This window comes from Toxotes jaculatrix, chromosome 7 (assembly GCF_017976425.1).
Source record: "Toxotes jaculatrix isolate fToxJac2 chromosome 7, fToxJac2.pri, whole genome shotgun sequence".
Lineage (NCBI taxonomy): Eukaryota > Metazoa > Chordata > Actinopteri > Toxotidae > Toxotes > Toxotes jaculatrix.
In genome coordinates this window covers 26,344,363-26,357,108 of record NC_054400.1, presented here as the reverse complement: position 1 = coordinate 26,357,108, position 12,746 = coordinate 26,344,363, and the positions used below count along the sequence as shown (strand labels likewise).

The window sequence follows — 12,746 nt, the reverse complement described above, 5'->3', positions numbered from 1 at the left end:
GTGACTGGCTACTTTCACATTACATTCAGTGCACAGTGAAAATATTGATTGGTGCAGCTTTAAAGTATCAACAGCAAAAGTACAAATCCTGCAAAATGGCTTGTTTAATACTAACACAAATGTAGATATTCTATAATTGGATTATTATCATTACCGCAGTAGCCTGTAAACATCATTTTACTGTTGTTGCTGGTTGGGGTGGAGCTCATTTTAACTGCTGCATATACTGTTGGGTGGTTTAATCTGTAACGCATCATATTTTAGAAGCTGATTAGTTATCAACTTCTAAAATATTACTGTGTGTGAATAAAAAGTACAATACAGGACAGTTTTCTCTCAGAAATATTGCACATTCGAACTATCAAGTACTATAAAATAGTAAATTCTCAAGTAAAGTACAAAATCCTTCAAAACTGTTCTGTACTTGAGCAAATGTATTTACATCCTTACCACTACTGGAGCTTGGAAACTGCTAATTAATAACAGAGAGCCTGCCTTGCAGACTGGTATTTACCTGGCAGGGACGGTCTAACACAAAGATACTGTTGATTGCATTATGGGAAATGTAGGAACCAAACATTTTACATTTTACTACACTAACAACAAAAAATCAAGATATCTCAGCCTCTGCTGAACAGATTTTGAACATTCAGCTTTTAATCTGTCTTTTAATCAGTCCTCTGCCTTTATGGATGTGCATCACTGAATCGCTGGACAACTGTTTTAATCATCTGTACGATGCTGCAGTGGGTAATATGGTTAATGCTAAAATGTATGTGTATAAAGAGCAGGAGGCTTTAACCTCTGTTAGCAGCCTGTTCTGCTGGGTGACATTCAGCCCCATCTGTGCTTCTTTGAGGGGTCAGGCCTGGCCTTCAGCTAGCACCGAAACAGACAGAATAGCTAATGATGGAGTGAGCAGAGAAAATGTCATTCCTTAACATTTTATCACTCCACATGTGAAGGCTGGATAATGTTTTTACATTCCAGGCTCACAAGTAGAGACTGAGACTGGTTTCACTGCAAAATTAATCAAAGATACATCTGCGTCCTCGGATGTATCTGTGAATTAGTATTGTTTGCAATATGCAATGCAAAACAAAAGAACCCCGTTCAGTCGCAGGTGGCACTGGAACGTGCTGTGAAACACAGTTCAGAATATGACTTGATAAGAGTAAGAAATGTTTCTCTGAACAGAAAAAAAACCTCTTCAAGGACAAATGTAATAAAAATCCTCTGCTGCATGTCTTCCACTGCACAAACACACTCTAAATGATGTTGGCACATGGATATTAGATAAAGCAGATGATTTCATAAATATCTCTGCATCATTTATATACAACGATGTTGTCACTTGCACATCCGCACTGGTGACTCCGGTTTCACTGCATTAATATCATGAATGTAGCAGGAAGCAGAAGACGTGCCGTAACAAATAACACAGTAGTTTTACCTGAATTGTTTCATCCCCACTTGAGCATGCTGGGGTGTCTGCTTCCTTTAAGTATGATTACTTCTGCTGTCGTTACTGATTAACAGTTACAAATTAAGAGAAAATTGATGGCACACAAAAATGCAGCAGCAACACGTAACAAATTTTTTTTTTTTTTTAAACACAGCTGTTGTGTAGGAATTAATACTGATTTCCACACAAGTTATTGTTGGTGTGTGTGTACAAACTTACCTGAATGTGTCTCATTCTTCACTGTGAAAGCTGTTCAAACTGCAGGCCCCCCCTCCAGCTGATAGGTCACAGCCACTGTACGGGCAGAGGAGAAACCAGTGGGGAGAGCAGACATCCGTGCAGGGGAATGACTGATGAAAGGAGAGTGTGAAGACTGATATACGTCAGATGAGAGCGAAAGGCTGGCCTATGGCAGCGGAGAAGCAGGATGCACACAGCCAATGACAGCACATCCTTTTATGAGCAGCCACAGTGCAGACAGTGGTCCATGGTGAAGCATTTGCGCAGGTAAGACTCATTTCTATTCACCTTCAGGTATTCAGACCGTTGTTGATGTGTGGGATGACAACAGTGCTGCCGACGTCACTGGAAAGTTCAAGGCTGCAGACAGATTTATTTTGGTGAGGATTGCACAACAGGGACATTCACTCACTTCGTGGACGTATTAGCGTGTTCAGAAGTCAATGATGGAGAAAGGCTGAGAAAATAAGTCACCTGAATGTAACTTTGATTGAGAAGGAGAGAGATTGTCTGTTTTACGCCACTTTCAAATGTGGTGATGTAGCTGTAGCTACACGTCCAACCTGGCACGTCCAACCTGACGCACTTCTCCAGTGTGTCAAAACTGAAACGTCTCTGTTTTCAGTATGATGTAGCTCAAATTTACTGTTGGTGCTGCTGGTGAATGGTTCTTTCCCTCAGACTGATTCATCTGTTACAGTTCTTGATTTCCTTTTCACTGTTCTTCAATAGAGCGTTAAGGCCTCAGTAAGACTCGAACTAACAAATCAGTGCAATGTGTTGTCAGCCACATCTAGCTGTGCTACCCTACAGGACATGTAATAGAAATGAATCAGAAAAGCTGAATTATACTTCAGTCGGCTTTATTTTCTTAAAATGACTCCAGTGATGCAAATGTAAACAAGAATAAGTGAAGTCTAATTTGGAATATATGTTATAATTATATGTTGGGGTATGGGTAGGGTTTTGGATGTAATTTTTTTTTTTTTTTAATTTAAAATTTAAAAAAAATTCCAGATGCAGTACTCCTGTAGTAGCTTGAGGTGTTTTGACTCTGTCACCGCTCTAGTATCCAAACCTATGGTCTGACTGCTTGTAACTATCAATGTGGAGTCACCAGACAGCACTTGACCTGGATAAACAGGGTTACATAGTGGTCAGATACCCTGCCTCTTTTAGTCTAACCCATTTAAAGGCGACCACAGGGGAACTCGAGCCTGTAGACAGCATGGGGGATGTTACAGTTAATACAACCTGCTCACTCGTGTTAGTAAGTAGGTTGTATTAACTGTTTTTTGAAGAACATCCTCAAAAAAAACCTCGCTTTTTACCATCCTGCCATGATAGTAACAATTTCCAATTGGATTGTAGGATTTGGTGAGTAACTCCTGACTAGTTTATCTGACCTACTGAACCTTAATGTGGCAGGACTACTGTCCTAGATTCTAGACTGTAATCAAGTATAGAAGAAACAGCAGATATTTAAAATACTGGTTGTGTGTTATGGTTACTATGGTTGTGTCGTCATACATCCTTTGTCCACAATCAAAGCTTCCCAGAGTCGAGGCTGATAACTTCAGGGACTAAATATGAGCCTGAGAAACAATGTTTTTATACATACGACAACCAGATGGAGACTGAGAGGATCTGACTGGAAGAATGATGGTGGGCAGAGCTTGTAGAGACTCAACCAAGAAGACCTGAAGCTGTCAAAGGAGATTCTAGAGTACTGAATTAAGGGTTTGAATACTGTTGTCAACGAGAGATTTCAGTTTTTATTTTTTAATAAATTCACACAAATTCCTCGTTTAATGGGCAAAAAGGAGTTTTATTTATTTATAACTGAATCTAAAACCCATAAAATGTGTTGGGATCTGAATACTGCTTAAACTCCCTGTATGTGCATTTGAAACTAGAGTTTATCCAATACAAATAAGTGACAGATGGACTGAGACAAAGAATAATGCAGCCAAACACGGTGGATGAAATGGTCACCGTGATGAGAAGAAAAATCAGCTGTGGTTTGTCTCCACTGAGTGGACAGAGACTAATCTATTCAGCTGGTCCTGCTGTAAAATGCCAGATAAAATACATGAATACATGTATTTGTCATAAACACATGTAAATAATTCAACAGTAGGAGTCACTGAAATCAGTTTATTTCAAGTCTTGGAAAAAAAAAACAATACAACTATACAAATCACATAAAAAAAATCACTAAATGTCCAGAATTTACATTGGTCTGGTGCACATTTACAAAATCACACAGCTTATTTTTCTTCCTCTTCATTGCTCTATGCTCTCATACACTTCAAATCTATACTGGATACCATTCTCCTCCTGCAGCTCTTGTGGTACTCCTGGAAACCTGTGGGAGAAACAAGCTTACTATAAGATTTATCTGGTACACACATAAATGTCTAACACAGCTGGCATTCACAGCAGTACATCCAATAACATTAGAACCTGGTCTGGACATTGTCCGGTGGAGCAATACTATCAGAACCGAAAGAAATAAAACTACCACAGAAGAATCAGGTTTATTATAACCTGATTTTAACCTAAATGGGCCCCAGAAATGTGTTGAACGTGTGGTGATCTTACTCCGGCAGCAGACGATATTTGTCTAGACTGATTTCAGGGAGGAACGTGTCACTCTCGAACTGCTTCAGGATTCGTGTGACGAACAGTCTCCTGGTCCCCGGGCTCTCCATCATCTCCTGGTAGCCCAAAGCAACCAAACAAATAATTACAGAGAAAAGAACTGATGAGAACCTACTTTTTATTGTTTTTTATTGGTTGAAAAAGACCAATTTCTATTTTCCACCAAAATAATGAAAAAAAACTGAGACTGGAAAAAAAAAACTGAAAAAAATGTAAGTATTTGTGAGATGTGATAATTCTCCAACACTGTCCATAAAACCTCCCTTAACGTGTGAACAGTGGGTACCCTGGGAGTTCATGCAGTACCTTGTAGAGAGAACTGCCTCCTATAACCCAGACCTGGTCAGCCTGGTCTGCCAGCTCCGTGTCGACGAGCCTAAGAGCTGAGCTGAAGTCTGACGCTAGGTAGTGTGCTCCTGCAGGGGGCGCCCTGGAGAAATACAGGCAGTAATAAGAGATCAAACTGAGCAGTACTTGATGCTAACACTTTGCCTAAACCACAGATGTGACTCTGGATGCAAACCCTGGTGTGACAGTTGTCCACCATCCACCTACAGTTTTGTATTTTATTTGTACATACTGTTGCATTAAGTGTGTGTGGCACATACTTGTACTCCCTGCTGAGGACGATGTTGATCCTGTTGTTCAGAGGTCTGTTCTTCTCTGGGATGGAAAACCATGTCTTCCTGCCCATGATCACCACATTCTGCTTACCTGCAGCACAGTAAGATTAGAGTCCTCTCCTTCATATACAGGCACTTCCTTTGTGTGAGGGTCTGTGTGTTTTTTTTTACTTCACAAGAACAAAACACACACACAGGCAGGGGGTTGGCTCAGGTGTGTAGATTACAAAGGAATTTGGTAGAGGTAAAGTTGTGTAAACATAACTGGCTTCATCTGTCTGTTAAAGTTTTGGCTTTATGTCATTCACATGTTTACAGTCAGTAAAATTCATGTCATTTTGGCTTTATCCAGACATGACAGGACCGTTACGGATGGAGCAGCGGCTTCACTGCTGGAGAAGTGGCAGGCTGGAAGAGGAAAGCAGACTGCTCTAATTTCTCTCACAGGCTGCGTAAGTGATTAAAACTTAATTTGAAGTTAATGAATTTATTTTATTCTACTGCCTGCATTATAGTTTCCAAAAGCTCATCATCATGGAATGACAAGGTGTTAAGTTGGGACTCACTACTTAAAGTGAGAGCTAGTCTGTTTACTGTTATGGTTATACAAGGATTTTTCCTTCATTTGCCCCTGTACCACAAGGGTAAAGTATTTTTTTGTTTTAATTAACTGTTGTTTTAACAGGCTGATCTGACATGAGAAGAATCTTCTCAACAGCTTGTTCAGAACAAGCAATAACTGGGTAATACATTTATTACTGTGGTGTTGAGAAGGAACAAGACATGCATTACATCGCTCTCTGTATCTAACTTACTTTATGTACCTGTGTAGTGAGACAGCATTCAGTCAAGACCTTTGCATTATGGGAAGTCTTACAGAAGTGTTTCTAGGTGCAGCCTCGTCAGACTGACACTTTCATGACATGAGACCAACTTGTAAAACTGCTGTCTCATGTGCAAATTGCATGCAATAAATTTTCTAACATGTTCTCACTTTGTTAGTGTATTTGAAATTTAATCTACCACACAATAAAGTGTGCAGATAGTGGCGGGGCCTGGATACTTTCTACAACTCACATGTCAGGACAGTTACATACTAACAACATGTATGTACCAACTAATGGGGCGTTGAGTGTAAAGATCTGTGTCAGGCTGCCAAGGCTTTGACCTTTGAACCAACACAAGCTATGACTGTTTAATTTGAATGAACTGTAGTTACCTTTCTCAGATGAGGTCGCTGTCATCTTTCGGAAATGTTTGAACTCGTTGCTATAAAAGAAGAACATATGATTCATATGACTGCTGCTGCCGCGAGCTTCCATGTCTCGTGCTCTGTGTTGAATAAACATACATGCTAACCTCTAATTCAGCTCTAAGCTTACTGAAGCTTTCCCTGAAGGTTTTACTGTTCCCACGTTAATAAACCGTCTAACCGCGGGACTTACTTGAGTCTGACAGGATGCCAGGGCAGGTTTCCATTCTTCCCGATACCCAGGTCAGGACACACGGCCACTATACAGTTAAGAACGCGGGACATTGTGAGACGACTGGACACCGGACAGCTACGCTCCGGTCCTTTAGCGGTGTGTTCTCACTGCAGCTTCCCGCCAGCAGATGTTACAGAAACACCGGAAATGGCGACGTCTTTCTTCCGGTTTTACGGCAGCTGGCATTCGAGTCGATGCATCACTGCCATCGTATGGAGCATTCAGGCGTGATTAAAACAGTTCTGAGGGTCAAATATGTCTACACGCATTCTTAATATTTATTACTGTTTTTTTTCCCAACACAAAGGCCTGAATGTAATTTCAAAGTCTTCTCCACATTGTCAGGAAGAAATTTGTTTATTTATTTGGTCTGGAAATGTCCACAATGTGGACTTTTGTATTAGTAATACTCAAACTCATAGAAGTAGAATAAGAATCTCAGTGTTCTCAGTGGGTCCCACGGGCCTGTGTCTAACACTGGCATTTAGCAGAGCAAATGAAAGAGTTGACATTTTAAAGAGGAAAATCTTGGTGATTAGATAAAGGCCTGTTTTGAAATTACACTGCAACGTTCTTATTGATTAAAGCACAAGTACAAGTACAAAAAAATCTGTTTTATTGTAACTGGCATGTCACAATCAGAACTGTAGTACAAAACTGTGCATACACTATGTAGAAAACACATTTCTGCCATAAAGTGGCTCAGATGCAGCTCTCAGAGCACACAGGAGCTTTAGCCCGACCCTGCACCGTCTTTAGTGGAAATGTAGATGCAGCCGCCTTCAAAATATTTCGTGCCAATCTTCAACACTGATGAGCCTGTGCAGGCTTAACGTATGGGTAAACCCCATACATTATGACCACTACACAAGTGACATGTAGTGACAGTACATACTATGTCCATGACCACTAAGTCTGTTTCAGTCTCTGTCTGACAGTTAGCCTCTCAGCTTCAGGGGGCGGTCTGTCTGTGAATACAGCAGGGGCAGCAGTGGAGCGATTCATGGATGAAGAGATCACACTCCACACAGAAGACACTGTGACATGTTGTACAGGTGAATATCTAGAGACAGAGAGGAAGAGATAGCAGATAAATAAAGACGGATAGAGGGATTGAAGTTAAATTGAATAAATAAATGAAAGTGCTGTTTTTTTTCACTTAATATGTCTTTCTTTCTCTCCAGGGTATGAGTCAAGCTACAAAGTCACTTGTTCCCACAGTCCTATAATCAGGTAACTAGTAACTGTGACAATAAACTTGATAAAGATCAGAGTATCCCAGTAAAAAAATGCATTAAGGCATAGACCATGAACTGCAATGTCTGCTGAATGAAAAAAATTCGGTGTAAATTGTGGGACCGCCCCTTTAAAGAAAAACCAGTATGTTCTTCATCTGAAAGAGCCCTGCAGATCCAGGCATACATTCAGCTACTGTACTTACACTTTTATCCTTTAGCTCCCCTTGACAAGCTTGACAGAACCTGAAACCAGATCAGAGCAACGTTAAATACACAGCAGCACAACATCTGTTTGTGTGTGTGAGAGTGTATCAGAGTCACCTGTCTCCCTGAAGCTCCTCCACAGGACTCTCTGTAAAGGCTTGGAGGGGGAAGAGGTGGTGGAAGGATCTGGCGAGATGGGGGGCCGACACCAGAGTCAAACCTTGAAGACAATACACCAGAGACACACACACACCAGTCAATGGTATGGTACTTCTATTGATTAAGCACACAGTAGTTTTAAAGCAGCGGAATGAATCCCATCAGACATACCACAGACTTTACACTCTACAGGAAGCTCTGTGTACTTGGCGTGGCACTGTGGACAGAAGTAGCCTCCGAGAGACAGACCTGGACCACTGCTGCTGTCCAGATGCCTAGGGGACACACAGCAAGACCAGCATATTACAAAAACAGATCATTCTGATACACTCTGGCTGGACACAGTCCTGGCCACAAAGTTTAAATCACATCGTTTTCTACTTACGACATGCTGAAGGAAGGCTTGGCATCCTGGTCAGTCAGAGCAGCGACAGTGTGCTGAGGAAAACCTGAGGAAACACAGGATTCAAATTAAGTTGATGTTTTTATACACTTAAATCATCTTAATATTTTAAAGAGGAGCAGGAACGGCCTTTGTGAATGTATTTTAAGCAAACAAAGAGAAAGAATAGTTACCTTCCTTATCTAATTTCACAAGTGATGATGTTTCAAATGTTCAAAAGTGCTTTGCTGTTTCTCCAGACTTCAAGTATAAGACTGATGTTATTCTGTATTTCTCTCACTGTCAGTAAAGCAACAATGTGCTCTGCTGTCTCACAGTACTATATGACTTCCCTACTCTGTTCTGGGCACCAAGTCTGGGGTTAGGGGTTAGGGTTAGGGTTCCTAATGAAGACATAAATATATAGCATCATAAAAAAGGCTCAGTAATTTCCTAAAGCAGCATGGCACTTGTGAACAAACAGTACTCAAACAGGAGGAAACAGTGTATTAATCCACATTTAGAGGCTCAGGACGGTGTAAATCACATTTGCTGTATTTAACACTTGATGTCTGGCAGCTCTGATGTATTTTATGTTTCCAGCTGGTTTAGAAATAAACAACTCTTCACCAAAGACGGAGACGGCATCTGGATACTGACCCATGCGTATTAAAGAACATTCAGACGAGGAGCTGGCTGGAGGAGGTTTGACGTGCATCATCAGAAGCTCTTTGAAGTGACTCTCGTCCAGGATAACGTGGTACAAGCCGCCCGTGTCCCTCGTCAGCACCGTACACACCCGTACCTCTGCTGATAGGCCGATTACTGACACCCGCACCTTCAGAGACATCAGGGTCTAACATGGGAGGAACACAGTAACACATGACAGATTGTAGGGAGAAAGAGAGAGACAGACATTTAGTTACACACTAGATATGCTATAAACCTTGCAGCTGAACTGCTACTAGTAAGGAGACACTGATGACAGTGTCCTCTAGGTGAGGCTGTGACTTCACCTTTATCAGCTCATAGATGTTGGCTGGGTCACATGTGGTGAGGCTACTGAGGATGATCAGGATCTCCCGGCTCGTATGTCCAGGCATGTGCCTTCATACAAAGACAGACACCAGCTGAGTGATATTCAGTGATATGACGACAGACGCCAATCTGAACCAACAGTGCAGAACCTACTTGAGCGACTGTATGGCCAGGTTGAGAGAGTTGTACAGAGACGGTTCTCCTACACACACGGTGTCCACTGCCTTCTTCAGAGCAGAGATGTGTTTCTTTGGATTTCCTGATGGGGAAACAAGACAACACATAACACTATATTAAAGCTGCACAGGGTAGCTTGGCAGACTGACCCTAACATGCCCCTGAAGCTCAAATACTGAGCACTTCTTTACACTGAGCGGTGGAGTCTGACATCAGCAGTTTATGTGACTCTCACCTGACAGGTCAGTCAACTTCTCAGCCCTTTTATTCTTTGTGGTGATAATGCCCACCTGCAGACACATTACACATGTTGTTAGGACACATAACAGTCACTGGGAGCAGGTCCTGACAATCCTGGTCCAATTCTTTGAACACTAACCTAGTTTTGTGGTTAGATAATGTATAACTGCTTGCATCAGTCTTGTTGTAAATAATGGTTGATAATATGAGATAAGAGTGATTACTGCTACAGAACCCATGACTGTATAAACATACCTGACTGATGGGGTTCTGGTCAAAATACTCATCGACAAAAGCTTCCATCAGCTGCAGAGGAAAGCAGAGAGGAGAAGGTGCTTTACAGATCATCATACTGTCTGACTGCTGTTCTGTCTGACGGGTCTGCTACCAGAGTTTACCTTTAGAGTAGAGGTGAGGCGGTTCGGTTTCAAGTCCTGGTCTTCCATACTTCTTGAACAGTCAATCACCACAAAGAGGTGACGCATCTGGAGAAGATCAGAGATTTTATTTTCCTAATAACAAAGTATCCCTGTTACAGCACATAATGTCATGCTAACGCTGCATGTATTTACAAGAAGAGTCATTACCAGCAACCTACAGCTGTGCTATTTATGCCTTGTACAGTATAGTAACAGTTATTTTGTAAAACAATAGATGAAATTGTTTTCTATGTTATCTAATCTATCAAACTACTTATGTTATACACATTAACCAAAGTGTAACTGGGTATTTTGGTCTTTACAATACATTGAAGTAATGCTGTGTAGCAACTTCCACCATGTTGACATGAGGTCTGAGAGACCTTGAGGCTTTGAACCACACAGATAATGAGTGAAGCAGGAAAGACGCAGAACTCACTCACCATTCCCAGCCTCACTTGTTCATGGCTCGCTATCACCCTGTAAAATCACATGAACAAAGCAGCAGATCAGTTTGTAGTGACACTAACCTTTGGGAGAATTAACCAAATTCTTCTTAGGACTGACCAGTGAAGGGGACAGGTTCCACAGACAATATAATAGCACATACATTACTCTTAGAGGGCAGAGCATGAGAAGAAAAATGGACTCAAAAGTACAATACAGAGTAGTATTACAGATCAGAAAAACTGAATACCAGCACTTTGTGTTTAGAGTTTTAATAACAAGTAATTCAGTCAATCTCATGTGTTTTTGTACTTGTCAGACAAGTGACATGCACACGCACCTTTTCCTCTTGGACTGGAACAGGATCTCTTCCACTGTGGCTTTGAGTGAGCCAGATTCATCCTCCTTCAGCACCTCCCTATAGGAGAATATATGTACAGTTACAGAGCACTTTATTAGGGAGGGAAAAATGTGATATATCAGTGACTTTGGCTGTGGCAGAAGTGCGTGTGCCACAGTGCTGCATCAAATGACAGCAAATATCTCAGACTGAACATGTTAGTTTAACAGTCTTACCATGTCCTCTCATAGCCTCCTTCCCAGCGCTTGGCTCTCTCTGGTTCTTCGTCCATTATGTCTCCTGGACAGGAATTCAGCAATGACAGCCAAAGAACTAACTGGGAAACATCAGCTTCATATTAGTACATAAGTCTTTTGGGCAGGATGTGAAGCTGGGTATTCTATAGATGAGCAAAGACTAACTAAGATTAATTAGTGATGAATCTTGCAGATAATCAATACTATTATGTACATCTCCTTATTTCAGTTTAAACCTTGCACATCATATTTCTTGGCCACAAGTAACTGTTTGAAGTCATTATATTTACAGCAGCTAGCTAGCTAACAATTCAGTTAATGGGCGTCGTTTAGCGGTTGTTTAAATAATTCTAGGTACTAACGTGAACCAGGTTATGATACGTATCATCTAAATAGATGATACTTAGGGCTGTGTGTGAAACGACTTACTAAATAGATAAATACATTTGTACCTTTAATACCGGTGGTGCAACCAAGTTGTGTTCCGGAAGGAAACGCGATCTCCGGTGAAAAGCATCCGCTCGGTGAACTTCTTCTTCTTCCTCTTTGAGGCATTCACGATGTCGCACTACTGCCACCTTCAGTTTTCATTCTCCACCAGTGTCCGTTCATACCAAATCTAATCATTTAAAATGGATTTCATCAATTTAACTGCTTCTTTTGCCAGTTTGTCCGTTATCATTTCCCATTCCATAGTTATTATTATTATTATTATTATTACTATTATTATTATTGTTGTTGTTGTTGTTGTTGTTGTTGTTGTTGTTGTTCCTTTTTTTGATTTAGCATCTCTCCGCTTCTTCTTGCTTCTTCAGACACATTATTGGAGTTACAATAGTGTTTGCCATCAACTCTGCCATTTCCTGATTTGTTACTGTTGGATCACAACCAGGTAACTCCACTCCCTTCTGTCCCCTCCCATCTTTCTATCATACCTCTACTACCTGAGCTGTATTTCGGATTGAATCTCAGAGCTTTATACCTGTCTTATTGTCCTTGTTTGTACTAAATCAAATGTATTCTTCTTATCCCACCACAGTACTACTGTCTTCTTTATACTGACTTCACTTACAGGAATTGTTTTTAAATCAGTCCATATCATGCCTTGCTTTATTCTGGAGTCACGTTTCTATGCTCATTCCTTCATTGTTGTTTATCTGTCACTTTCTTCCTCAAATTTCTTCCTGTTAGCTTTCTCAAAGATCCATATCCCACCTGTGTGCTCAGTTATCTGTTCTTAAACAAATTTTATCAACTACAACAACATCAATGAACAGTATAATTAGCATGACAGGTCTTATTTTCAGTTCTTATCAGTGGAAACCACATTAATGTGTTTTTTTTTTTTAAAACAGTACAACAAGCT

The 12,746-nt window shown here is 40.8% G+C and overlaps 2 protein-coding genes across 2 annotated transcripts; both read right to left on the bottom strand.

Moving 5' to 3' along the window:
* Positions 1-3,530: 3,530 nt before the first annotated feature.
* dhfr (dihydrofolate reductase) lies at positions 3,531-6,603 on the bottom strand. Its single transcript, XM_041042570.1, has 6 exons — positions 6,438-6,603; positions 6,212-6,261; positions 4,978-5,083; positions 4,676-4,799; positions 4,310-4,425; positions 3,531-4,073 (listed from the first exon to the last, which is right to left on the bottom strand). The coding sequence occupies exons 1-6, from the start codon at positions 6,527-6,529 to the stop codon at positions 3,992-3,994; spliced, it is 570 nt and encodes a 189-aa protein (XP_040898504.1). The 5' UTR covers positions 6,530-6,603; the 3' UTR covers positions 3,531-3,991.
* A 475-nt stretch (positions 6,604-7,078) lies between these two features.
* Positions 7,079-11,985, bottom strand: gtf2h2 (general transcription factor IIH, polypeptide 2). Its single transcript, XM_041042288.1, has 15 exons — positions 11,833-11,985; positions 11,360-11,460; positions 11,124-11,201; positions 10,780-10,816; positions 10,316-10,402; positions 10,173-10,223; positions 9,913-9,967; positions 9,654-9,759; positions 9,479-9,569; positions 9,123-9,318; positions 8,466-8,529; positions 8,252-8,355; positions 8,039-8,141; positions 7,921-7,960; positions 7,079-7,542 (listed from the first exon to the last, which is right to left on the bottom strand). The coding sequence occupies exons 2-15, from the start codon at positions 11,413-11,415 to the stop codon at positions 7,432-7,434; spliced, it is 1,179 nt and encodes a 392-aa protein (XP_040898222.1). The 5' UTR covers positions 11,416-11,460; positions 11,833-11,985; the 3' UTR covers positions 7,079-7,431.
* Positions 11,986-12,746: the final 761 nt, after the last annotated feature.

Coding starts and splice junctions, on each gene's coding strand:
- dhfr (XM_041042570.1), bottom strand. CDS start 6,529: ATGTCCCGCGTTCTTAACTGTATAGTGGCCGTGTGTCCTGACCTGGGT. Junction 5,084..6,211: donor AGCGACCTCATCTGAGAAAG/GTAACTACAGTT, acceptor ACTGTGCTGCAG/GTAAGCAGAATGTGGTGATC. Junction 4,800..4,977: donor GTCCTCAGCAGGGAGTACAA/GTATGTGCCACA, acceptor GTATTTCTCCAG/GGCGCCCCCTGCAGGAGCAC.
- gtf2h2 (XM_041042288.1), bottom strand. CDS start 11,415: ATGGACGAAGAACCAGAGAGAGCCAAGCGCTGGGAAGGAGGCTATGAG. Junction 9,319..9,478: donor ACATCTATGAGCTGATAAAG/GTGAAGTCACAG, acceptor CTCCCATGTTAG/ACCCTGATGTCTCTGAAGGT. Junction 8,142..8,251: donor TGTAGAGTGTAAAGTCTGTG/GTATGTCTGATG, acceptor ATTGTCTTCAAG/GTTTGACTCTGGTGTCGGCC.